Source organism: Phyllobates terribilis, unplaced genomic scaffold, assembly GCF_046119375.1.
Source record: "Phyllobates terribilis strain yellow unplaced genomic scaffold, ASM4611937v1 Scaffold_1__5_contigs__length_1240528914, whole genome shotgun sequence".
In the NCBI taxonomy this organism is placed as follows: Eukaryota; Metazoa; Chordata; class Amphibia; order Anura; family Dendrobatidae; genus Phyllobates; species Phyllobates terribilis.
Window position 1 is genome coordinate 58,423,629 of NW_027362761.1, and position 27,599 is coordinate 58,451,227.

Here is a 27,599-nt window from a genome sequence, read left to right on the forward strand (position 1 = left end):
TCTTCGTTCAGACTAGCCGAGGACTAAGATGGGTCTGTTCACTAGGAACAGGCAGCCCGCTACATCGTAGGGATTCAGCTTAGTCTTACTGTAGGGACAGCTTTCTCCTATCTTTGCTTAGTTCATGTTGCAGATCATAACACATGGAGCCTGACAATCTCCTTCACAAAATCCTTAGCAAGAGTCTTGGCGCAAGGTAACTTGTTGAACGGAACCAAATGACACATTTTACTAAACCGGTCCACAACAACCCAGATGACAGAAAAACCCTCTGATAAAGGCAGATCGGTGATAAAATCCAGCAAGGTGCGTCTATGGCGAACTAGGAACTTCCAAGGGGCACAGCAACCCCGCAGCCGGAGCGTGAGAGGCCTTCGACCTAGCGCACACGGAACACTGAAGGACCCACTTGATGACTTCCCTTTGCCACCCTGGCCACCAGAAACTCCGACCGATAGACTTCCTAGTTTCCAAAATCCCTGGGTGACCCGCCAACCGAGACTCATGACATTCAACAAACAACGCTCTCCTCAAGGCTCTAGGCACAAACAATTTACCACGCAGAGTATTAGTTGGTGCCGCACTCTGAGCTCCTATGATGCTATTCTCCAACTCAGAATCCAATGTGGCCACCACCACCCCTCTCTGCAAAATACACTCCTCCCTCTCAGCATTCACCGCTGGAGAGAAACTACGAGACAAAGCGTCAGACTTAACATTCTTTGTCCCCGGGACAAAGGTTACGGAAAAATTGAACCGGGCAAAAAACAGTGCCCACCTAGTCTGACGGGCATCCAAACGTTTAGCTGCGTTCAGATTTTTTTTTAAAAGAAAGCACAGGGATGCAACCCATCCTCACCCTCCTGGGACATTACTGCCCCTATAGATGAGGCATCCACCTCAACCAAAAATGGCTTGGTCTCATCCGTCTGGATAAGAACAGGAGCAGAGCAGAACCTCTCCTTGAGGTACTCAAAAGCTTCAATAGCCTCAGTGGACCATTGGACTGTATTTTAGCGATGACAGAGAAATTCTTTATGAATTTCCTGTAATAATTGGCAAACCCCAAAAACCTCTGTATGGACATCAAACCCTCAGGCCTCGGCCACTCCAGCACAGCCTGAACTTTCACCTGGGTCCATCTCAAAACCATCACAAGAGGCAAAGTAACCCAAAAAAACTAATTTTCTGGACAGCAAACGGACACTTCTCCAATTTAGCAAAAAGTGTGTTATCTCTCAGTATCTGAAGAACTTCGCGGACTCTCTGCCAATGAGACTCAAGATCCGATGAATAAATTAAAATGTCATCCAGATAAACAATAACACTCCTACCGATCAAGGGTCTCAATGTCATTGATGAAATTTTGAAAAAATGCAGGGGCGTTAGTAAGCCCAAAAGGCATCACCAAACACTCAAAATGACCTTCCGGGGTGTTAATAGCTGTCTTCTATTCATCTCCGTCCTTCACCCGCAGCAAATTATATGCCCCACGAAGGTCAATCTTAGAAAATCATTTAGCTCTGGTCAATTGGTTAAACAAATCCGGAATAAGTGGTAACGGGTAAGGATTGCGCACAGTGATCTTATTAATCTCCCGAAAATCCAGACATGTCCTAAGACCCCCATCCTTCTTTTTGACAAAAAAGAACCCAACCGCCACAGGAGACTTAGACAGTCTTATGTGACCTGCAGCTAAACTAGTCTGAAAGTATTCTTTCAAAGACTCCCTCTCGGAAATTGTCAGATTAAACAACTGACTCTTAGGGAGCTTAGAATCAGGGACGAAGTCAATAGCGCAATCGTAATCTCTATGAGGTGGTAAAGCTTTTAACTCCACCTCCGAAAAAACCCTCCAAAAATCCTGAATGCGTTCAGGTAACTCCCCCTTCACAACAGGACTGGTGGTAAATCAAAGCTATGCTTTATTCTGACACGCCTCTTAAACTCCTACTTCCCTTCATGTAGTTATAGCCTAAGGTTCCCATACACCTTACACAGTATGACAATCGGATACACTTCTACCTGCTTCAGTCAGAGCGCTCCCGTTAACATTAGATATTGGCTGGTTTACAGAAATGGACTTTAATCTAATGAATATGGGCATCTTAAAAGAGTTATTAAGGACTATTTTATTATTTTCTCATGGGGCTAAGCAGTGGTGTAACTAGAGTCCGATGGGCCCCGGTGCAAAATTTGGACCTGGGCTCTCCTGGCCCCACATGTTGGTCAGATGTATGGGCTCTATCCTGGGCCTTTTCCTGATATATATGTTCTCATCCTGGGCCCATCCTAGTATATATGACCTACACCCTGGTATATATGTTCCCCATCCTGTTATATATGTTCACCATCCTGGGCCCATGCTGGTATATTGTAATGCACACGCCCGGGCTGAGCGGCGTGTGAGTGTGATTCCACTGAACCGTGCCGGAGAATGAATGCCTGGAGGGGCGTAACTAGGTATTCACCCGATCCGACCAGGGTCGCACGACGGCATACGACGCCAGTGCACCAAGGAGGAACCGAGCAGAGGGACCAGGTGCTACTCCAGGACAGACCCCGGACACGGCTGTTGACCCACACAGGGGAATACAGGAACAGACAAGTTAGGCTGGCACACAGACTGGTGGGTATAGGCAGGCACGACTGGTATGCAGGCAGGCGGGTATGCAGGCAGGGGGGTACAGGCAAGCACGGCTAGAGTGCAGACAGGGAGGCACTAGCAGGTTGGAACACAGGCGGGATAGGACCCAGTACACACTGGGACTCAGGAACAGAACCACAGATGTGGCGGACAAACACAGCAGAGTGAGGCCACCCAGAGAGGTGAGCGAGAGCAGGGCAAGACGAGACCGCCTAGAGCGGTAAGCGAGAGTAGAGCAGGACGAGGCCGCCTGGAGCGGTGAGCAAGAGTAGAGCAGGACGAGGCCGCCTGGAGCGGTGAGCAAGAGTAGGGCAGGACGAGGCCGCCTGGAGCGGTGAGCAAGAGTAGAGCAGGACGAGGCCGCCTGGAGCGGTGAGCAAGAGTAGAGCAGGACGAGGCCGCCTTGAGCGGTGAGCAAGAGTAGAGCAGGACGAGGCCGCCTGGAGCGGTGAGCAAGAGTAGAGCAGGACAAGGCCGCCTGGAGCGGTGAGCAAAGAGTAGAGCAGGACAAGGCCGCCTGGAGCGGTGAGCAAGAGTAGAGCAGGACAAGGCCGCCTGGAGCGGTGAGCAAGAGTAGAGCAGGACAAGGCCGCCTGGAGCGGTGAGCAAGAGTAGAGCAGGACAAGGCCGCCTGGAGCGGTGAGCAAAGGGTCAGAGCTGAGCGAGACTGCCGGAGCAGTGAGCAAGGAGTCAGAGCAGAGCGAGACTGCCGGGGCAGTGAGCAAAGGAGTCAGAGCAGAGCGAGACTGCCGGAGCAGTGAGCAAAGGGTCAGAGCGGAGCGAGACTGCCGGAGCAGTGAGCAAAGGGTCAGAGCGGAGCAAGACTGCCGGAGCAGTGAGCAAAGGGTAAGAGCGGGATAGAACCGCCAGAGCGGTGAGCAAAGGCAGAGCAGGCTAGAACCGCCGGAGCAGTGAGCAAGGCAGAGCAGGCTAGAACCGCTGGAGCGGTGAGCAAGGCAGAGCAGGCTAGAACCGCCGGAGCAGTGAGCAAGGCAGAGCAGGCTAGAACTGCCGGAGCGCTGAGCAAGGCAGAGCAGGCTAGGAACCGCCGGAGCGGTGAGCAAGGCAGAGCAGGCTAGAACCGCCGGAGCGGTGAGCAAGGCAGAGCAGGCTAGAACCGCCGGAGCGGTGAGCAAGGCAGAGCAGGCTAGAAACGCCGGAGCGGTGAGCAAGGCAGAGCAGGCTAGAACCGCTGGAGCGGTGAGCAAGGCAGAGCAGGCGGGACAGGGCTCTGTACACATGGAACAGGCAGGAAGGGAAAGGCAGAACCAGATACCCCCAGGGTACTTGCAGTGAAGTAGCGAGTGGACCACAAACTCACAAACGGAAGTACAGTGACAACGAGCAGGAGTTAGGTACGAGTTCAGACTCTGCAGAAAAAGGAAAGGTACGGACATAGAGAAAAACAGGAAACAGGCTAGAAGAGTATTCAGACAAGAACGACACAGTAGCAAGATACAGGAGCGGGTCTAGGTATGCAGCCCCTAGAAGGCGGGAGGAACAGGCTAGGAGCGTGTTCAGACAGGACAGACAAGATACGGGGAGCGGGTCTAGGTATGCGGCCCCTAGAAGGCGGAACGAACAGGCAAGGAGCGTGTTCAGACAGGACTGGAAATACAGCCTACAAGAAAGGCAAGCAAGCAAACACAGAAAGGGACCTGGCACATTCAGAGTGAGAGAGCACACTGAATGAAACACTATGCTCAGGCAGGGATTCATTGGAGCAGCTGGGTTAAATACCAGGTGACAGGCAGCAATAGGCTGAGGACGCACAAGGGGTGTGCCCGCAGCAGGTACAAGAAACAGGAAGTGATCGGGCGCCGCCCTTAAGCAGCAGAAGCAGAGGCAAGCAGACAGCATGGAGGGAAGCCAGGCTAGCAGACTGGACTGGAGATCAAGTGCGCGCTCTTGCACAGTGGGAGATGGACCACTATGCAAGGACGCCGCCAGGTATGTTACATATATTATGTTCCCATCCTGGGCACAACCTGATATATACAGTGGGGGAAATAAGTATTTGATCCCTTGCTGTTTTTGTAAGTTTGCCCACTGACAAAGACATGAACAGTCTATAATTTTAAGGGTAGGTTAATTTTAACATTGAGAGATAGAATATCCCAAAAAAAATCAAGAAAATCACATTGTATAAATTAGATATTTTTTCTTTGCATTTTGCAGTGAGAAATAAGTATTTGATCCCCTACAAACCATTATGAGTTCTGGCTCCTACAGACCAGTTAGACCCTCCTAATCAACTCGTTACCTGCATTAAAGACAATTGTCTTACATAGTCACCTGTATAAAAGACTCCTGTCCACAGACTCAATTAATCAGTCAGACTCTAATCTCTACAACATGGGCAAGACCAAAGTGCTTTCTAAGGATGTCAGGGACAAGATCATAGACCTGCACAAAGCTGAAATGGGCTACAAAACCATAAGTAAGACACTGGGTGAGAAGGAGACAACTGTTGGTGCAATAGTAAGAAAATGGAAGAAATACAAAATGACTGTCAATCGACATCGATCTGGGGCACCATGCAAAATCTCAGCTCGTGGGGTATCCTTGATTGTGAGGAAGGTGAGAGATCAGCCTAAAACTACACGGGGGGAACTTGTTAATGATCTCAAGGCAGCTGGGACCACAGTCACCAAGAAAACCATTAGTAACACATTACGCCTTAAAGGTTTAAAATCCTACAGTACCCGCAAGGTCCCCCTGCTCAGGAAGGCACATGTGCAGGCCCATCTGAAGTTTGCCAATTAACACCTGGATGATTCTGTGAGCTATTGGGAGAAGGTGCTGTGGTCAGATGAGACAAAAATTGAGCTCTTTGGCATTAACTCGACTTGCCGTGTTTGGAGGAAGAAGAAGGGTGAGTACAACCCTAAGAACATCGTCCCAACCGTGAAGCATGGTGGGGGAAACATTATACTCTGGGGGTGCTTTTTTGCAAAGGGGACATGGCGACTGCTGTGCTGAAGGGAAGACGGATGGGGTCATGTATCGCAAGATTTTGACCAACAACCTCCTTCCCTCAGTAAGAGCACTGAAGATGGGTCGGGGCTGGATCTTCCAGCAAGACAATGACCCAAAACATACAGCCAAGGCAACAAAGGAGTGGTTAAAAAATAACCACAGTAAGGTCATGGAGTGGCCTAGCCTGTCTCCAGACCTTAATCCCGTAGAAAACTTATGAAGGGATTTGAAGCTCCGAGATGCCATGATGTCACTGCTATGCACCCCCAGTCACGTGCACGCCGACATCAGCTGCTGGCCTCTGATTGACTGGCAGAGTGTATTGCAGCGCACGTACCCTGCGGGTCCCAATAATACGCTTTAGCTAAATGTTCGTCCAAGGTTGCACATCCAATTGAAGTTTGGGCTGGCGTTGGCAGGGCCACCACCCATACGGGCCCAGTCGCGACCTCTGCGACTGTGATTGTTTAGCTCCTGGGGCTAAGAACTGACAGGCAAATAGTTGCTAAATACCTGCCTGTTCTGCTCAGTGCTGGCTGAGAGCTATCACAGACCACTCCTGTCGGCGACTCTGCTGCTTACTTAGCCTCACAACAACAGAGCAGCTCTTCCTCTTCTGGGCTTCCTTTTCGACAGGGTGTGACTGCTGATGTCATGCTGATTGACAGCCAGCTCCCCACAGTTAGGCAGCGGAAAGCCGGCTGTCAATCAACATGACAGAGGTAGTAACATCCTGCCAACAAAAGAGAAGAGAAGCAGCTGTTCTGTTGATGTGACATCACTGGAAGCCACAGAATTGCCGGCAGAAGCGATCCGTGACCACTCTGTGCCGGCAGAGATAGGAGTCAGGCACAACAGGCAGGTAGTTAGCAACTACCTTCCTGAAAGCTCTTAGGCCCATAAGGAAAAAAAATAGTCCTGAATAATCCCTTAACCCCTTTCCGATCTGGTCAGTAATAGTACGCACCAGGTCGGAAAGGCCGGTTCAGTGGGGGCTCCGGCGGTGAGCCCGCACTGAACCAAGCACATGTCAGCTGATTATTACAGCTGACATGTGACCACAACAGCCGCGGGTGGAATCGCGATCCACCTGCGGCTGTTAACATGTTAAATGCCGCTGTCAATCTCTGACAGCGGCATTTAACTCGCGCTTCCAGGAAGCGTGTCCTAAGCCCCGCCCATCCGTGAGCCCGTCACGTGATCGCGGGTCACCAATGGGTGGGCATGACAACCCAGGGTCTGCAGCAGACGCCTGTGGTTGTCATGTCTCAATTGCTTTGAGCGCCACCTAGTGGTCAGCGCTCATAGCAATTGAGCATTTCTCCTGCATACAAGCGATCTGCTTATCGTTTGTATGCAGTAGAAGCAATCAGACAACTGCTGCTTCTGGAGACTATAGCAGCAAGCAGAAAGTGTAAAAAAAAAGTTTTTAAAAATACAAAAAAATAAAAAATATATAAAAGTTTAAATCACCCCCCTTTTGCCCCATTCAAAATAAAAAAAAAAAAAAATAAATATATATATATATATATATATATATATATATATATATATATATATATATATATATATATAAAAAAAACACATACACATATTTGGTATCGCCGCGTTCAGAATCGCCCAATCAATATAAAAGAAGAATTAATCCGATCAGTAAATGGCGTAACGAGATATAAATTCTAAACGCCAGAACTACGTTTTTTTGGTCGCTGCAACATTGCAATAAATTGCAATAACGGGCGATCAAAACATCGGATCTACCCCAAAATTGTATCAATAAAAACGTCAGCCCGGCGTGCAAAAAATAAGCCCTAACCCGGCCCCAGATGCCGAAAAATAGAGACGCTACGGGTCTCGGGAAATGGCGTCTTTTTATTTTTTTTATTTTTAAGCAAACTTTGGATTTTTTTTTCACCACTTAAATAAAAAAGAACCTATACATGTTTGGTGTCTACAAACTCATAATGACCTGGAGAATAGTGATGGCAGGTTAGTTTTAGCAATCAGTGAACGTGGTAAAAAAAGGACCCAAAAAAACAACTGTGGAATTGCCTTTTTTTTATGCAGTTTCACCGCACTTGGAATTTTTTTCCCATTTTCCAGCACGCGATATGGTAAAACCAGTGATGGAGTTTAAAAGAACAACTCGTCCCGCAAAAAATAAGCCCTAACATGGCCATATTGAACGAAAATTAAAAAAGTTCTGGCTCTGGGAAGAAGGGGAGCAAAAAATGAAAACACAAAAACAGAAAGACCCAAGGCCGTTAAGGGGTTAAAGGATTTAAAACATTAAAATTTATAACATTAAAAGTCTTCATAGTCTGCCAACCTTCAAAAATAAAATATTAAATTATGTTGAAAATAGTCATGTAAACCAGAGGCAGGGGACCATTTTTTATCTCTTAAAATTAAAAATATTACAGAGGTTTTTTTTTTCCTACTTTTTGCAGGTTGATTTACTGGACAAATCCCAATAAAATGTGAAAGGGCTCATGATTCCCATTGCTTCATTGCTCCCATTACCTGTGGCTATTTATAATGACATATTAGGCATGTTGTGGATTTGAAATAGTGCATCGTGCCCTCCAATCTGCAGAGGAAATCTTGCTACATTTTAAACGGGTTTTGAAAACTCCATTCTTGCGTTATACTGTACATTGTACAAGCCACAGAGAGAGATGGACAATATTCATAAGAAGATATTTAAAAAATTCAACTCCATTAATAACTAGATATTGAGCCACTGACTAAGCGCTGAAACCAGACAAACTGAAAAAATGTCATATATCAATATGACACATTGGTGCCAAAGCTGATTATTAATTATTTGCTGATGTCTGATCTTCTAGATTTGCCGTTCTGTACAGTATTTGCAGTGGAATGCTTTGATCCTCTAGGTGACATGACAACTCATAGGTCTTATTTACACAACCATGTTTCAGTTCCATATTCCCTTCCGTTTAAATCCCAGGAGGATGAAAAGGAAAACCTTTTTCTTTGGGAAAACTTGTCTTCTGGGAAAACATTTTCCTTCTTCCTTTTGTTGAGATACTTTTTTAGTCATGTCATGACACTTTTCAGGCAGGGGCTAAATGATTTGTCGGTCTGGCTACTTTAAACATGAAACACAGGAAACATTACCACATTTGAGGAACTGTAAAGCTGAGATGTAGCTGCTTTATAAGCCTCCTCATACCCTAAGGCTGTTTTTTTTCTTTTTCAAGAAAAAATGTGTTCATGTTTTCTTTTTTTTCCTTTAGAAATTCTTCACTGTGTTTATGAGAAGACTCAGAACAATTACAATCTAGCAACATTATTTGTCTGCCGCTGTTCACAAAACAGCTTTGGACAGCAGAGATTAAATTCTTTATCTTTATTATTGTAGTTATTTTGCCAGCCTTGTAAATGTTTTCGAGCTACATATTACACAATCTACAAGTAAAATGTGCCTTCCTGTCATTACCCTATTGTAATTAACCCTAGATCAGAGACTTTAGCTAATGACTTAAAGGAAAAAAAATGGAAATAAGTAAACAAAAAGCTGCAAGGGTTCAGGTACCGACGGTGCGGTTATAGACTTCAAGTACCGCCAGTGCAGCTTCAGGGTTCAGGTACCACCAGAGCAGATTCAGGATTCAGGTACCACCAGAGCAGCTTCAGGGTTCAGGTACCGACGGTGCGGTTATAGAGTTCAAATACTGCCAGTGCAGCTTCACGGTTCAGGTACCACCAGAGCAGCTTCAGGGTTCAGGTACCGACGGTGCGGTTATAGAGTTCAAATACCGCCAGTGCAGCTTCACGGTTCAGGTACCACCAGAGCAGATTCAGGATTCAGGTACCACCAGAGCAGCTTCAGGGTTCAGTTACCACTGGTGAGGTTATAGAGTTCAGGTACCGCCAGTACAGCTTCAGGGTTCAGGTACCACCAGAGCAGATTCAGGTACCACCAGAGCAGCTTCAGGGTTCAGGTACCGACGGTGCGGCTATAGAGTTCAAGTACCGCCAGTGCAGCTTCAGGGTTCAGGTACCACCAGAGCAGCTTCAGGGTTCAGATACTGCCAGAGCAGATTCAGGTACCACCAGAGCAGCTTCAGGGTTCAGGTACCACCAGAGCAGCTTCAGGGTTCAGGTACCGACGGTGCGGTTATAGAATTCAAGTACCACCAGTGCAGCTTCAGGGTTCAGGTACCACCAGAGCAGCTTCAGGGTTCAGGTACCGCCAGTGCGTTTATAGAGTTCAAGAACTGCCAGTGCAGCTTCAGGGCTCAGGTACCACTGTAACATCCCTGGCGGCGTGTTTGCATGGTTTACCACCTCTCAACATGCAAGACCGCAATCTTACCCATCAGGCCAGGCTGCACACTTTGCTCCAGTACCTGCTGTTTGTATGTCTCTTGTCTGCTGGCTTAGGGCGGCGGCGCTGTTACTTCTTGATTCTTAAAGCTACAGTGTGCGCAGTCCTAATGCATCCCCAGCCTATTGCTGTGAGTCACTGGATACTTAAACCCCCTCCACCCAGTAGGAGGTGCCTGAGCAACACTTTCCATCTGTGTGTTCCTTGCAACTGAGTTGCCAGGTCCTGTCCTGTATCTAGTCTGTTTCTGCCACCCTGGGGGCTGTATACCCAGGCCAGTTGCCTGTACCTGTGACTTCTAGCCAGTTTCCGCCACCCTGGGGGCTGAGTTCCCAGGCTCGTTCCTGTATCTTGTTCCTGGTTCAGATCCAGTCTGAACAGTGTCCTAGTCCGTTACCTGTTTGTCTCTATGTCTGTACCTTCCCCTTTTCTTGCAGTGTCTGAACCTGTGCCTAACTCCAACTCGTTGTCTCTGTACTTCTGTTTGTGAGTTTTGTGTCCAGAGTTTTGCTCTGCTCTGCTTGTTCACCGCATCTGCGGGTTTTGCTTTGCTCTGCTTGCTTACCACACCTGCGGTTTTGCTCTGCTCTACTTGTTCACCGCATCTGCGGGTTTTGCTCTGCCCTGCTTGTTCACCGCATCTGCGGGTTTTGCTCTGCTCTGCTTGTTCACCGCATCTGCGGGTTTTGCTCTGCTCTGCTTGTTTACCACACCTGCGGTTTTGCTCTGCTCTGCTTGTTCACCGCATCTGCGGGTTTTGCTTTGCTCTACTTGCTTACTGCACCTGCGGCTTTGCGCTGCTCTGCTTGTTCACCGCACCTGCGGGTTTTGCTCTGCTCTGCTTGTCTACCGCACTTGCGGGTTTTGCTCTGCTTCGCTTGTCTACCGCACTTGCGAGTTTTGCTTTGCTCTGCTTGTCTACCGAACCTGCGGGTTTTACTCTGCTCTGCTTGTCTACCGCACGTGCGGCTCCGTTCCTGTATCCCAGTCTGTACTGGTCCCTATCCTGCCTACATTCCTACCTGCCAGTACCCGCCTGTCTGCATATCAGCCGTGCCTGCCTGTGCCCACCTGTCTGCATGCCAGCCGTGCCTGCCAGTGCCCACCTGTCTTCATACCAGCTGTGCCTGTCATTATTCACCTGTCTGCATACCAGCCGTGCCTGCCAGTACCCACCTGTCAATATGCCAGTCTAACCTGCCTGTTCCTGCATTCCCCGGTGTGGGTCAACAGCTGTGACCGGGGTCTGACCTGGAGTAGCACCTGGTCCCTCTGCTCGGTTCCTCCCTGGTTCACGGAGTCGACTGAGCCGCTGGACACAAATATAGTGCGAAGCCCCACGTCAATTTTTTTTTAATTATTTCATGAAATAATTTTTTAAAAAAAGAGCTTCCCTATATTGTTGTGTCCGGCCAGGTACAAATAGGCAGCTGGTGGTTGGGCGCAGCCCGTTCCTGCCTGCTGTACCTGGCTGGACACAAATATAGGGCGAAGCCCCACATCAATTTTTTTTTAATTATTTCATGAATTTCCTGAAATAATTAAAAAAAAATTGACGTGGGGCTTCGCACTATATTTGTGTCCAGCCAGGTACAGCAGGCAGGAACGGGCTGCGCCCAACCACCAGCTGCCTATTTGTACCTGGCCGGACACAACAATATAGGGAAGCCCTTTTTTTCTTTATTATTTCATGAATTTCATGAAATAATTTAAAAAAAAAATACGTGGGGCTTCTCCCTATTTGTGTGTCCAGCCAGGTACAACTAGGCAGCTGGGGGCTGGAATCTGCAGCTCAGGGAGGCCCAAGCTTTCTGCCCCCCCACCCCCCCGGTGCAAATTGCAGTCCGCAGCCACCCCGGAAAATGGCGCGTTCATAGAAGCTGGATGCTGTACCTGGCATACAAAAATATGGCAAAGCCCACGTCAAAATTTTTGGGAAAAATTTATTAAAAAATGAATAATAATTTAGGGACTGCATCTTTATTAACTCCTCAAATGTCATTTAGTGTTAAAATAAAGGATTTATTTAAAAAAAAATTGGCGTGGGATCCCCCATAATTTTAGGCTCTAGCGGAGGTTAAGCAGACGGCTGGGGCAGATGTTTGAAGCCTGGGAAGTGGGTAATACCCACGGAGCTTCCCAGGCTACTAATATCAGCCCCCAGCTGAATACCTAGCCTTTAATAGCTATTAAAATGGGGGACCCCCCCAAAAAATGACGTGGGGTACCCCCTATTTAATAGCTAGCAAAGGCTAGGCGGACAGCTGGGGGCTGATATTGATAGCCCAGGAAGGGTGCCATGAATATTGGCCCCCTCCCAGGCTAGAAACACCAGCCGTCAGCCGCCCCAGAAATGGCGCATCCATAGGATGCGCCAACTCGGGCACTTAGCCTCGCTCTTCCACGCTGCCCTGGTGCGGTGGCAGGGGGTAATAGTGGTGGAGTTCATGTCAGCGCCAGCTGCCATGAAGCCCTGGTTAGTAATGATGGGCGTCTATAAGACACCCCCATTACTAACCTACAAAGTGTTAAAAAGAAAAAACACACACTACACCCAAAAAAAAATAATTTATTTGAAATAAAACACACAATTTTATTTAATTCTTAGTTTACTAAAAAAAATAGTTACCTGTCCACGTTCCTGCGCTGATCTCCCATGCACAGCTGTCACATCTGGAGATGGTGACAGCTGTGCATGGCTGCTGTAAGCTCACACTGCCGGGAACACGTCCACTCCCGGCAGCAGGAGCCACTGACTGAGGTCACCGGAGTGCATTCAGGCAGCGCAACTCCGGAGACCTCCTTTACGGCACTGCTGTACCGTGGGAATTTCTCACGATACAGCAGGGCCGTAAAGGAGCTAACCGGAGCAGCGCTGCCTGAACTCCGGCGAACCCGCTTATGCAATGACGGGGCTGCTTTACGGCCCCGTCATTCTAGCGGCGGCGGCGGTTCAGAGCGGTCACATTCTATGTGGCTGCTCTAAACTGGAGATCATCGTGGGACACTCGTGGACTACTACGGAGGGGTAAGGATAAAGTTGTGGTTTATTATTTTATATTTTATTACAGGAGATCGATGGCTTCGGGGAATTAGGTGTCTAGGTGAGTATAGGTGTAGTTTTTTATTTTTTACTTTATTTTAGGTGGCGATCGGCGGGGACAGGTAATGTATAAACTAATTTATTGTAGGCAACCACTGGCCACCAATGACATGTATTTAAAATTTATTGGGGACACAGTAGGGCAATTTAAATAGCAGGATCAGACTGATGGGAACTACTGCTCCCATCGAGCTGATCCTGCTGGCACGAGTGGACGGGGGACAGACATAGGCCGATGGGAGTAGTAGTGTCACATCGGCCTATGTCTGCCTGCACGCACACACCCGCAGACATCGCACAGACACCGCACACACTCGCAGACACACGCACAGACACCCCGCACACACTCGCAGACACCGCGCACAGACACCCAAACACACCAATCATGACGGGCTGATCGTCTGGGAGGTGAGGCTGACCTGTGCCGCCGTGGGAAAGTTCATGTGAGTTCATGCAATGCAGTCAAGCATGAACTCACGTGAACCCTCTGAGGGCACCGCGGCGACTTCAAATGAACAGCTGATCAGCATCACCTGATACCTCAGCTGTTCATTTGAAATAACCGGTGGGAGAGCGCAGCACAGAACGGGAAAGCCAGCGGTGAAGTCTTTTCACTGCCGGCTTCCCCGCCCGGGTCCTTCGCTCCCCGCTCCTTGGTGCTGCGCTCCCCGCCCGGTCCTAACTTACGATCGGGATGGGAGGTGGCGAGGGGAGCAGAGGATCGGGGTGGTAGGCTGCGGGGAAGCAGTATGGGGCTGTGTGATTGTTTAAAAGCCGGCGGCTTTTTACCGCCCGCCGGCTTTTAAACGATCAGGAGAATTCTCCCACGCTGGGATGGCATTCTGATGACAGGCTGGATCTCAGCTGAGCGCTGCCATCCAGCTTGTCATCCTTCAGAGACACTGCAGAGCGCAGGCATTATGGGAACTTCCGATTCCGGTATTCAATATTGTAAAAGTATCGGAATTAAGTATCGGAATTCCGACACCGCGAATATCGGCCGATACCCGATATTTCAGTATCGGAATGCTCAACACTAATTACCACATGTCAAACAATTTACCAGTTGTAGATTCTAAGAAAACCAACAGACTCAGCATTCATGATCTGCAGGTTTTTAGTCTGTGTATTTGAATAATTAATTGGAAGGGGGTGTGTTCAAAATAATAGCGGTGTGGAGTTCAATTAGGGAGGTCAATCATTCTGTGAAGAAACAGGTGTGAATCATGTGGCCCTTATTTAAGGGGAAGCCAGCACATGTTGTACATGTATTTCTCCTTGAAAGCCTGAGAAATATGAGTTGTTCGAGACATTTTTCAGAATAACCGCGTACTTTGATTAAAAAGTGCAGACAATGATAGGCTGTTAAGTTAAAATGTTCTCCAATGCTTTAAAATGGAAAGCAAACCAGAGAGATGTGGAAGAAAACAGAAGACTACCATTTGAATGGATCGAAAAATAGTCAGTATGGCAAAGGCTCAGGCAATGATCAGCTCCTGGATGATCAAAGACAGTCTCAAGTTACCTGTGAGTACTGTGACAGTTAGAAGACGCCCGTGTGAAGCTAATCTCTTAGCAAGAAGTCCCCACAAAGTCCCACTGTTAAGAAAAAGCCATGTACTGAAGTGGATACAATTTGCCAAAGAACACATCAAGTGGCCTAAAGAGAAATGGAGAAACATTTTGTGGACTGATTAAAGTAAAATTGTTCTTTTTGGGTCCAAAGGCTGCAGACAGTTTGTCAGATGACCCCCAAACTCTGCATTCAAGCCACAGTACACTCTGAAGACAGTGAAGCATAGTGGTGGAAGCATCATGATATGGGCATGCTTCTCTTACTATGGTGCTGGACCTATTTACCGCATACCAGGGATCATGGACCAGTGTCCATAATGGTAGTTCCCTTTTCATCGCTCCACAGGCTCCATTCTTCCTTGGGGCAACGTCCCACCAAGTCACCAGCAAATTCAGAGACAAATCATTTCCAAGGCACCAGAGAGATAGTTCTATTCCTTTGTTCATCTAAAATGCATCATAAAAGCAACGCTTCGGCCAGCAAGCGGCCTTTTTCAATCATAACCAAAATGACAGATGAAGTGTGAGATATGGTTTGGCTGGGTGAGAGGCATCTGACCGGTATCCAAACATTAACGTTTCTCCTTGCGGAGAGTGACATGTTAAGCATGTGAAGGTGAGGAGACTTTTAAGCCACAATGCTCCTCTGGGACATATGCAAATTGTCTCTTCGGTGAGGAAGAGAACTTGAACTCTAGTGCCACCTATAGAAAGTAACAATCCTAAAAGTCAATACTGACCCTTTAATGAGCCTTGTCACATGTCCATATCTCACATTTTGCACTGACGAGGGGCAGTATCCTGAAACACAGTGTCTGCAAATTGAGATTTTGGTTTTGGCTATTTCCCAGAGGAGCATTGTGGCTTAAAAGTCTCCTCACCTTGACATGCTTAACATGTCACTCTCCACAAGGAGAAACATTACCCTTTGAATACCAGTCAGATGCCTTTCACCCAGCCAAACCATATCTCACACTTTACACTGATGAGGGGCAGTACCCCGAAACACAGTATCTGCAAATTGAGATTTTGGTTTTGGCTATTATTAAGTCATGTGACAAGGCTCGTTAAAGGGTCGGTAGTGACTTTTAGGATTGCTACTTTCTATAGGTGGCACTAGAGTTCTAGTTCTCTTCCTCTCTGAAGAGACAATTTGCATATTTACCAGAGCAGCATTGCGGCTTAAAAGTCTCCTTACCTCAACATGCTTAACATGTTACTCTCTACAAGGATAAACGTTACCCCTTGAAATTTAGATATATATTTGTGTATATATACATATACACTGTATATGTACGGTATATACAGTACAGACCAAAAGTTTGGACACACCTTCTCATTTAAAGATTTTTCTGTATTTTCATGACTTTGAAAATTGTACATTCACACTGAAGGCATCAAAACTATGAATTAACACATGTGGAATTATATACTTAACAAAAAAGTGTGAAACAACTGAAAATATGTCTTATATTCCACTGTTCTTCAAAGTAGCCACCTTTTGCTTTGATAACTGCTTTGCAAACTCTTGGCATTCTCTTGATGAGCTTCAAGAGGTAGTCACCGGAAATGGTTTTCACTTCACAGGTGTGCCCTGTCAGGTTTAATAAGTGGGATTTCTTGCCTTATAAATGGGGTTGGGACCATCAGTTGTGTTGTGCAGAAGCCAGGTGGATACACAGCTGATAGTCCTACTGAGTAGACTGTTAGAATTTGTATTATGGCAAGAAAAAAGCAGCTAAGTAAAGAAAAACGAGTGCCCATCATTACTTTAAGAAATGAAGGTCAGTCAGTCCGAAAAATTGGGCAAACTTTGAAAGTGTCCCCAAGTGCAGTTGCAAAAACCATCAAGTGCTACAAAGAAACTGGCTCACATGAGGACCGCCCCAGGAAAGGAAGACCAAGAGTCACCTCTGCTTCTGAGGATAAGTTTATCCGAGTCACCAGCCTCAGAAATCGCAGGTTAACAGCAGCTCAGATTAGAGACCAGATCAATGCCACACAGAGTTCTAGCAGCAGACACATCTCTACAACAACTGTTAAGAGGAGACTTTGTGCATCAGGCCTTCATGGTAAAATAGCTGCTAGGAAACCACTGCTAAGGACAGGCAACAAGCAGAAGAGACTTGTTTGGGCTAAAGAACACAAGGAATGGACATTAGACCAGTGGAAATCTGTGCTTTGGTCTGATGAGTCCAAATTTGAGATCTTTGGTTCCAACCACCGTGTCTTTGTGCGACGCAGAAAAGGTGAACGGATGGACTCTACATGCCTGGTTCGCACCGTGAAGCATGGAGGAGGAGGTGTGATGGTGTGGGGGTGCTTTGCTGGTGACACTGTTGGGGATTTATTCCAAATTGAAGGCATACTGAACCAGTATGGCTACCACAGCATCTTGCAGCGGCATGCTATTCCATCCGGTTTGCGTTTAGTTGGACCATCATTTATTTTTCAACAGGACAATGACCCCAAACACACCTCCAGGCTGTGTAAGGGCTATTTGACCAAGAAGGAGAGTGATGGGGTGCTACGCCAGATGACCTGACCTCCACAGTCACCAGACCTGAACCCAATCGAGATGGTTTGGGGTGAGCTGGACTGCAGAGTGAAGGCAAAAGGGCCAGCAAGTCCTAAGCATCTCTGGGAACTCCTTCAAGATTGTTGGAAGACCATTTCCGGTGACTACCTCTTGAAGCTCATCAAGAGAATGCCTAGAGTGTGCAAAGCAGTCATCAAAGCAAAAGGTGGCTACTTTGAAGAACCTAGAATATAAGACATATTTTCAGTTGTTTCACACTTTTTTGTTAAGTATATAATTCCACATGTGTTAATTCATAGTTTTGATGCCTTCAGTGTGAATGTACAATTTTCATAGTCATGAAAATACAGAAAAATCTTTAAATGAGAAGGTGTGTCCAAACTTTTGGTCTGTACTGTATATATTGTACATTTGGGTAATAAATATTTGGACATTTATGCCTTTTAACTATAAGTGCTTTTAATGACCCAGTTTTGCTTTAACATTTAAAAACCCCATTAAAGTGTATGTAAATAATATATAGTATATAAATTGACACTGAACACATTGACTGTAAGTCTGTTCAGTAAATTCCTGGTAGACTGTGCCTGTTTTGAGAAATTTGAGACACAGCTAGTAGTTGCTTTTTTTAGGACTAAAGCTGGCAACAGATATAAAATAATGATTGGCTAAAATATGTTTCAGTTCACAAGTATAATGCCTGAAGAACCCAATCACATCCTTTGTTTGGCTTGGTTGAACATTCATTTCTATGGAGGCTGGGAGAGAAGATTGGCTATTAGATACTTCTGATTAGAAAAAGAAAATCCATCATGTCCAGTCTTTTTCAAAAATGAGTGTTTGAGCAACACAAGTTATTACGGTATCTCTAAAAACATTTGCTTTTAGAGATGTCTATGAGAAACTTAATATTGCCTTTCATATAACAATAAGGAAATCAAACTTAAAATATTCTCTTAAAGGGAGTGTATCATCAATCAATGACTAAGGGCTCATGCAGACGTCCATGAAACTCAGTCTGAGCACAGACCACAATGCACGGACTGCCCATTGGTCTCCTGAGCCAAGCTCTACAGCCTCACAGGCATATATGAGGCCATTAGGTTTGGGTTGGGAGACCCTTGAAGAGTCTGTGAATTGCAGTCCGTGCTAAAACCGGATTTCACAGATGTCTGCATGAGCCCTTACTGTTTAAATCAGGATTTTGTGTTAATTATATTTAAAAAGAAATGCTGGCAATTTTTTTTTATACCATTATCTGTTTTTAAAAAATATAGAAATCTTGCAATTTTCACATTAGCCATTGGGGCCATCTTAGACTCATACTTCGGTTCTCAGCAGTCTTCTTATCATCAAAGACAGGACTGCAATTACAGGTAACACCGCTATACACAGCTGATAACACAGGATGCACCAATCCCAATAGGTGATGTCACAGCTCCCCCTGCTCTCCTCCATTCACATTACATGCTTCAATACAAATGATGTGGTCAGAGCCAGTCTATTGTACATGTGGATTTTCTGAAAGAACAAGATGTACAAGTCTAAAATAGCCCCAGTAAATTGCAAGATTTCTATTTTTTTTTTGTTGTAAAAATTGTGATATGAAAAATAAAATATTTAAAAAAAAATACATTTAAAGGGTGTCTTTCACCCAGAAAATGCATTTTAAATGGGCTATAAAGTGTTGTAGTGGTCTTAGCCCCTATAACAACCATACCAGCACTGTACCTGTTACTGGTAGAGTACCTGAGAAAATAACTTGTAATTCATATGCATATGAGAAACTTTGGTGCACCCTTGAAGTGGCCAAGAGTTTGGTGCTCAGTTATGCTCCCTTATTTGCATATTGGGGTCTTTCCCCCACTTCTGATTGACAGTGCTCACTTCCCAGAGCATTGTCTGAATGCTGCCGGAGTGTTTGGGGCCGTGCGCATTCTCCTCTTTGTCTCCTTTCTTCTAACGCCACTCGCTGCTTTTCTGGGTGTATTAGTGTAGTGGGAGGCGTCAGAAGAAAGGAGACAGGGAGGAGAACACACACGCCCACTGCGAGCGCATGCGGCCGCACACACCCTGGCAGCATTCAGACAGTGTTCACTTTGGGAAGAGAGCACTGTCAATCAGAAATGTAGCAAGAGGCCCAATATGCAAATGAGGGGGCGTAATGAATGATGCACCCAACTCCTAGCCAAGCTCAGGGTGCCGCCTCATTTGCATACAAATGAAAAGTTATTTTCCCAGGGACTGTAACAGTAACAGGTACAGTGCTAGCATGGTTGTTATAGGGCTTAGTCCCCAACAACTTTGCTTAACCCATTTAAAATGTATTTTGGGGGTGACGGACTCCCTTTAAACATAAATGAAACCATAAGTCATATTCTTATGACAAATACCCTTTAAAGAAATTAAAAACTATTTTTTTCTAAAGTAGGGCAGCATGCTGATATGGTAAGATTAACATTCTAGACAGTGAGTCATATTTTATTGCAGTCAGGCCACACAAGAAAGGTCCTTGTCTCTCTTTTCCTTCTGATCACAAACACCATTAATTCATTACACTTGTAAATGAAGCTAAGAGCAAATCCCATGTGCTCTCTCCCTACACAGCCCATTTCTCAAATTTGTATTGTATCTCTGTAGATCTATGCAGCATACCAGAGACTACATTTTACGGTCAGTGGAATGATGCATGCTTGTCTGAGCAGGAATTTAGAGTGGTAGTCTATAGAAAGACGCTAGTTGGCTTTCATTAGAAGGCTGGGTCAGTGAAGGTAAGCCAAGGCATATATTTCCTCTCTCCACATAATGCATACATGCACCGAGGTTTGCCAAAGTTGCTCTCCATTGTGACCCTAAGGTTCCCACTCTATGATGACCAGTTGTTATAATAGGTTTCATTAACAAGTGTTTTAGTTCAGAGGTGTGAGAATTCAAATTATACTAAAACTAGATGAAAGGCAAAAAAATACCAGTATTGGTAAGCTTGCTTATAAATTCCACAATTGGATGTTAAAAAAATTTTTTCCTGTGCTGATAATAATAATCTTATAAATGTGCCACATCTCCCGGCCAGGGGAGGAAGCAAAAGAGAGTATACAGACAGGACAGCATGAGATCATAGCTGCTGCTTTCTGTGAAGTAAAACATTTCCCTGCCTATTTTAAACAAACAATGTTTTCCCTCACATACTGTAATGTCTGTATACTCTTTTACTTCCTTGCCTGCCCAGGAGCTGTGGTATGATCAGATCATGTCCCTGTATGGTGTGAAACAGCCATTACACAGCACACAGCAGGCGCACACTTATAAGATTATCTTAGCACAGGAACATTTTTTTAAAACACATCCAATTGTGAAACATTTTTATTCCAATATCTTTTGATTAGAATGAACTTTGTTCATGGGAAAACAACTTTAAAGAGTCCAAGAATGGACATACAGTACAGACCAAAAGTTTGGACACATCTTCTCATTTAAAGATTTTTTCTGTATTTTCATGACTATGAAAATTGTACATTCACACTGAAGGCATCAAAACTATGAATTAACACATGTGGAATTATATACTTAACAAAAAAGTGTGAAACAACTGAAAATATGTCATATATTCTAGGTTCTTCAAAGTAGCCACCTTTCGCTTTGATGACTGCTTTGCACACTCTTAGCATTCTCTTGATGTGCTTCAAGAGGTAGTCACCGGAAATGGTCTTCCAACAATCTTGAAGGAGTTCCCAGAGATGCTTAGCACTTGTTGGCCCTTTTGCCTTCACTCTGCGGTCCAGCTCACCTCAAACCATCTCGATTGGGTTCAGGTCTGGTGACTGTGGAGGCCAGGTCATCTGGCGAAGCACCCCATCACTCTCCTTCTTGGCCAAATAGCCCTTACACAGTCTGGAGGTGTGTTTGGGGTCATTGTCTGGTTGAAAAATAATTGATGGTCCAACTAAACGCAAACCGGATGGAATAGCATGCCGCTGCAAGATGCTGTGGTAGCCATGCTGGTTTAGTATGCCTTCAATTTTGAATAAATCCCCAACAGTGTCACCAGCAAAGCACCCCCACACCATCACACCTCCTCCTCCATGCTTCACGGTGGGAACCAGGTATGTAGAGTCCATCCGTTCACCTTTTCTGCGTCGCACAAAGACACGGTGGTTGGAACCAAAGATCTCAAATTTGGACTCATCAGACCAAAGCACAGATTTCCACTGGTCTAATGTCCATTCCTTGTGTTCTTTAGCCCAAACAAGTCTCTTCTGCTTGTTGCCTGTCCTTAGCAGTGGTTTCCTAGCAGCTATTTTACCATGAAGGCCTGCTGCACAAAGTCTCCTCTTAACAGTTGTTGAAGAGATGTGTCTGCTGCTAGAACTCTGTGTGGCATTGACCTGGTCTCTAATCTGAGCTGCTGTTAACCTGCGATTTCTGAAGTATATAATTCCACATGTGTTAATTCATAGTTTTGATGCCTTCAGTGTGAATGTACAATTTTCATAGTCAAGAAAATACAGAAAAATCTTTAAATGAGAAGGTGTGTCCAAACTTTTGGTCTGTACTGTATACACACACACACACACACACACACACACACACACACACACTGCTCAAAAAAATAAAGGGAACACTCAAATAACACATACTAGATCTGAATGAATGAAATATTCTCATTGAATACTTTGTTCTGTACAAAGTTGAATGTGCTGACAACAAAATCACACAAAAATCACCAATGGAAATCAAATTTATTAACCAATGGAGGCCTGGATTTGGAGTCACCCCCAAAATTAAAGTGTAAAAACACACTACAGGCTGATCCAACTTTGATGTAATGTCCTTAAAACAAGTCAAAATGAGGCTCAGTATTGTGTGTGGCCTCCACGTGCCTGTATGACCTCCCTACAACGCCTGGGCATGCTCCTGATGAGGTTGCGGATGGTCTCCTGTGGGATCTCCTCCCAGACCTGGACTAAAGCATCCGCCATCTCCTGGACAGTCTGTGGTGAAATGTGACATTGGTGTATGGAGCGACACATGATATCCCAGATCTGCTCAATCGGATTCAGGTCTGGGGAATACGCGGGCCAGTCCATAGCTTCAATGCCTTCATCTTGCAGGAACTGCTGACACACTCCAGCCGCATGAGGTCTGGCATTGTCCTGCATTAGGAAGAACCCAGGGCCAACTCCACCAGCATATGGTCTCACAAAGGGTCTGAGGATCTCATCTCGGTACCGAATGGCAGTCAGGTTACCTCTGGCAAGCACATGGAAGGCTGTGCGGCCCTCCAAAGAAATGCCACCCCACACCATTACTGACCCACTGCCAAACCGGTCATGCTGAGGGATGTTGCAGGCAGCAGATCGCTCTCCACGGCGTCTCCAGACTCTGCCACGTCTGTCACATGTGCTCAGTGTGAACCTGCTTTCATCTGTGAAGAGCATAGGGCGCCAGTGGCGACTTTGCCAATCCTGTTGTTCTGTGGCAAATGCCAAGCATCCTGCATGGTGTTGGGCTGTGAGCACAACCCCCATCTGTGGACGTCGGGCCCTCATACCACCCTCATGGAGTCGGTTTGCTCTGGCAGTGCTCCTCCTGTTCCTCCTTGCACAAAGGCGGAGGTAGAGGTCCTGCTGCTGGGTTGTTGCCCTCCTACGGCTCCCTCTACGTCTCCTGGTGTACTGGCCTGTCTCCTGGTAGCGCCTCCAGCCTCTGGACACTACGCTGACAGACACAGCAAACCTTCTTGCCACAGCTCGCATTGATGTGCCATCCTGGATGAGCTGCACTACCTGAGCAACTTCTGTGGGTTGTAGAGTCTGTCTCATGCTACCACGAGTGTGAAAGTACAACCAACATTCAAAGTGACCAAAACATCAGCCAGAAAGCATTGGTACTGAGATGTGGTCTGTGGTCCCCACCTGCAGAACCACTCCTTTATTGAGGGTGTCTTGATAATTGCCAATAATTTCCATCTATTGTCTATTCCATTTTTTTTTCCTATGTGGCGTTAACTGTTTAGGTTAATTTTCTACTTTGATAGATCAGACTTTTGCAGACACAGTGATACCTAAAATGTTTCTTTTTAATTTCTTTATTTCTAGAAAGGGAAAGGACACCTATATACTGTAAGTCTATCAGATAATACCTAAATGGAAAGTCCCTGTCCCCAAGCGCATTTTGTAATAATAAAAACAAACTGGGCATTACTCACCATCCCCAGGTCCACTGCTGACTCTCCACCGCTGCTCTCAGTGTCTGATGCTGGCTGCAGTGGTGATGTCATAGCGACAGCACTGCAGCCAATAATTTAGGTCAGCGGCTCTGCCCTTGTAAACGGAATACCCCATTCAGCGACTGGCTGCTGCATTGTCAATGTGACATCAGAGCTGCAGCCAATATCGGATACCAAGAGCAGTGGTGGAGACTCATTGCTGGACCTGGGGACAGTGAGTAATGCGTCATTTTTTTTATAGCAAACTGTGCATGTGAACCTGTTTTTTTCTTATTTGCATTGACTTATTACAAGCAGTATTTAGAAGCAGTTCTTGTAAAGGCGAACACCTCCATCATAAGGCCTTGAAGATGTTGCACATAATGCTCCATAAATGTAGACATTCTATATGCCACTTTCTAGTCCCTGGTGGGTAAATGTCACCAGGGCGCAATTAGAACAAAATCCATAAACTTGCAAGGCCAACTCGTCTTCTTGCACAAGGGAACAACAAAAATCTAAGTTCGCAAAGTAGAGGCAGGTTGACACATTGATCTTGTTGGATCTGGCTATATGAAGCCATTTATCTATATTTCTGTTTTGTACTTATGCTTAGTAGCTCCAAGATCACAGATACCACACTATCTAACTATGGAGCTTCTATGCGGTGGCTCAGTGGTTAGCACTGCAGCCTTGCAGCTCTGGGGTCCTGGGTACAAATCCCACCAAGGACAACATCTGCAGGAGTTTGTATGTTCTCCCCGTGTTTGTGTGGGTTTCCTCCGGGTTCTCTGGTTTCCTCCCACACTCCAAAGACATAGTGATAGGGAATGTAGATTGTGAGCCCCAATGGGGACAGTGATAAAAATGTCTATAAAGTCATGCAGAATATGTTGGTGATATATATGCAAGAATAATAAACAAGATATATACAGAATGCACAAAAAAGCAAGGCTTTGTAAAGTACACTTTATGTTTTTATAAATTATCCATTCATGTCACCTTCACCTTTGTTTGCTGCATTTCTTATTTTGTGCCTCCTTTGCAATTACTTTGTTAATGCCTTTATCCTTAGACACAGCAATGCACATGAATAAATATATTAGGTTATATGTAGACACATATTTGAATTTCATGAGAAACATTCTTTAATAAAGGTTAAGCTTCCTCCTTAAGGCATCTGAGACTCCCGGGCTGTGCGCTGAAATGTTTAATGCACTTCTCGCCATGTGTTATTGCTTAAGTAATGAGCAATTATTGAATTTCTTTTTAAAGTGTGAAAGGTTGTCATGTTATTTATGAGCTTTTAAGGGCACATGTACCTTTTCGCTGTCATCGTTGCATATGTGGTCTTGATGTACTGGCTGACACTGAAACGAGGGGCCCAAATGACCTGCACAAGAAAAATAATAAAAGAGGTATATCACTCATTGTCACAAATGGCTCCTAAAAGGTGGCTATGCATACACTATTAAACCCACGGTAAAATGAAGTCACATACTTGGTTTTACTATTTCATTTGTATGCCTCGATTAGAAATTAAAACTGGTAAATTTAAAGGGAACATGTCAGCTTAGAAATGCCAGTCAATATAGGGGCAGTGTGTTAATTAGCAGAAGGAGCTGAACAGATTGATATATAGGTTGGTGGGAAAAATTCAGTATACCTTTTATTTAAAATCACTGAAATACCTGCTCATTTGGGATTAAAGAGGAGCTAATCTGTGACTGACAGCCTTCTGTATACTTGTGTGCTTACAAAGATAACTGTCAATCACTGATTAGGACGGCCCCCTTAACAGCTATGCATAGAATGAGCAGGAATTTCTATGAAGAAAATACAAGTAGAGAAGCCATACACATTAGATGGCTGTAGGCTCAACAATGCTTGGGCTGATCATTCGGCTGATCCTTTAACTGACAGCCATCTCAGCCGACCCTCCCATAAACCGGAGAGCGCGTTCGGCCGAGCGCTCCTGTGTTCTCTACGAGAAAGCTTCTAACTGACATCTCTTCAGCTGATCTCTGGGAGAGCATAGCGATCGGTAGTTGGATCGAAATCTCCCCCGATGAGCAGCTACCAATACTCATCAGAGTGTAGGCCAAACCCATCAATATCGGTGGGTTCGGACAACATTAGTCTAATGTGTAGGGGGGCCTAAGTCTAGGGCTCACGTGCCACTCAAATCGCAGTATTGCATTGCAACATCGCATCTAATGATTTCCTATGGTGTCGCACTGAGACCTGTGACCTTCTGCGACTTCAATAGAGTTGCAAATGTTTCCAGATATGTGACTTTCTGTCACTGGTCGCAAGTCACACGCAAATCACTTGCCATAGACTTCAATTAAAGTCACATGCAACTGTAACTTTCGTGCGACTTATTTGAAACCTGGTAATTTTTTTTCACAGTAAAAGAACAGCTCTAAAATAGTTGCGCAACAGCAAGTCGCATGATTTTGGTCTCGCGACTTATCTGAGAATTGAGGTCGCGCAACACATGTCGACATGTGGCCTTATATTGAATCTTTCCTCCAGAACTAAATATCAAACTGTTTAGCGCCCCCTGCTTTATAGGTTTCTGCTGGCAGATTGCTTGTTTAAAGTGACGGATTCCCTTTAAGACCAAAGTTCCAACTCTAATAGACAAGAGTAATAGTCATTGGGATGCGTGTCAATGAATTATTTCATACAATTCCAAATTATTTTCAGTTATCCTGTCTGTACACATCAAAATACAATGCATGTTAGGCCACGTTCACACGTTCAGTATTTGGCATCAGTATGTGTAAGCCAGAACCAGGAGTGGGTGATAAATCCAGAAGTGGTGATGTGTTTCTATTATACTTTTCCTCCGATTGTTCCTCTCCTGGTTTTGGATTACAAAATACGGAGGTAAAATACTGACCAAATACTGTACGTGTGAACGTGGCTTTAAATTGATAGTATCTGCAGTTTTGTCCATTTTTTTCTCTTGTTAAGCAACATTGCTCAACCAGGTAACATTGTTCCAATAGTGACAATGCAAGCAGCTGTCTGCGTCATGGCCTTACGCCAAATTCTGTTGTAGCTGGTAAAAAATGAAAGTGGGAATCTTTATCATTTACACATAAAGCCTAATGAACTCTACAGTACAAGAACATGGATCATACACATTGTTACTGATGCGTCGGTCTCTGAACCCTCTGCTACGACCTCTGCAGCTAGGTGCTGTGCTTGCTCTGCCGACGGCATTGGGGTCCTGTTATACATTAGTCTTGGACTTGTGGTTCCGCCCAGATAGGAAGTCTATGTCTTGTTGCAGGGTGCTGATAATCTGTTGTAATCAACTCTCTACTGTGAGCCGTTAGCGGGGCCACTCCCTAATTAAACTCCCCAACAGCTACTTCTAGCTGCCGGTTACAGTTTGTAACTACCCTGGTGTGTTACTTTTCTATTCCTAGTATTCTGTATTTTCTAGTATATAGTCCCTGACATCGGCTTGTATTTTGGCAACCTGTTTGTCGATTTTGTCTGTGACTTTGACCTTCTGGTAAAGACCTGCCTTTACGACCCTTCTTTTTGCCAGGTTGCTCCACCGGCCAGCAGCCACTTGGTATGCGTAACATAGGGGACTGTGCATAAATCCAGATCCATGTATAAAGGGTGAATGCCAGGAGGGACTTGTGCAAAGTCTGTCCATGGAAGTCTTATTAAGAGCTGTCAGGCTACCACAAAACAAAACTCCATCACAGTTACCTACTCTTAACTCCTGATGGAAACCAATAGCAATTAATAGAAGTTTTCCACATCTAATTGTAAAAGAAATATGATATATACGGTACTTAGATCCAGTATGCTGTATTTTTGGACAAGGAACAGACAAATAAAGTGATCAAATTTTAAGTATAGCATTCAATGTCCTTGATATACATTTTCGAAAGATGAACATGCAATGAGTAAACATTATATTATCTCAGTAATAAATCACTGTAATTTTAACTCTCACAGAACATCTGTTTAACCTGTATACAGAACACAATACAGTAGCCAAAGCATTGTCCATGACCTTTCTAGCAGACTATGATTTGCTGGACATTCTTCGGAGACCTGTAACAATATGTTGTGTGACATTTGTGAATGTCACTGGTTTGTTTTATAACAAAAGTACCTAGTTTACAACTGTCCAACAAAAACTATCTTTACTATTAAAAG

The 27,599-nt window shown here is 45.2% G+C and overlaps 1 protein-coding gene across 2 annotated transcripts in view; it reads right to left on the minus strand.

Moving 5' to 3' along the window:
• RNF38 (ring finger protein 38) overlaps positions 1-27,599 on the minus strand; it is a 344,651-nt gene that overhangs the window by 94,301 nt on the left and 222,751 nt on the right. For both annotated transcript variants that reach the window (XM_073662472.1, XM_073662465.1), the window contains exon 2: positions 24,728-24,798. In XM_073662472.1, coding sequence (XP_073518573.1) covers positions 24,728-24,798 — 71 coding nt within the window. The remainder of the gene's footprint in view (positions 1-24,727; positions 24,799-27,599) is intronic.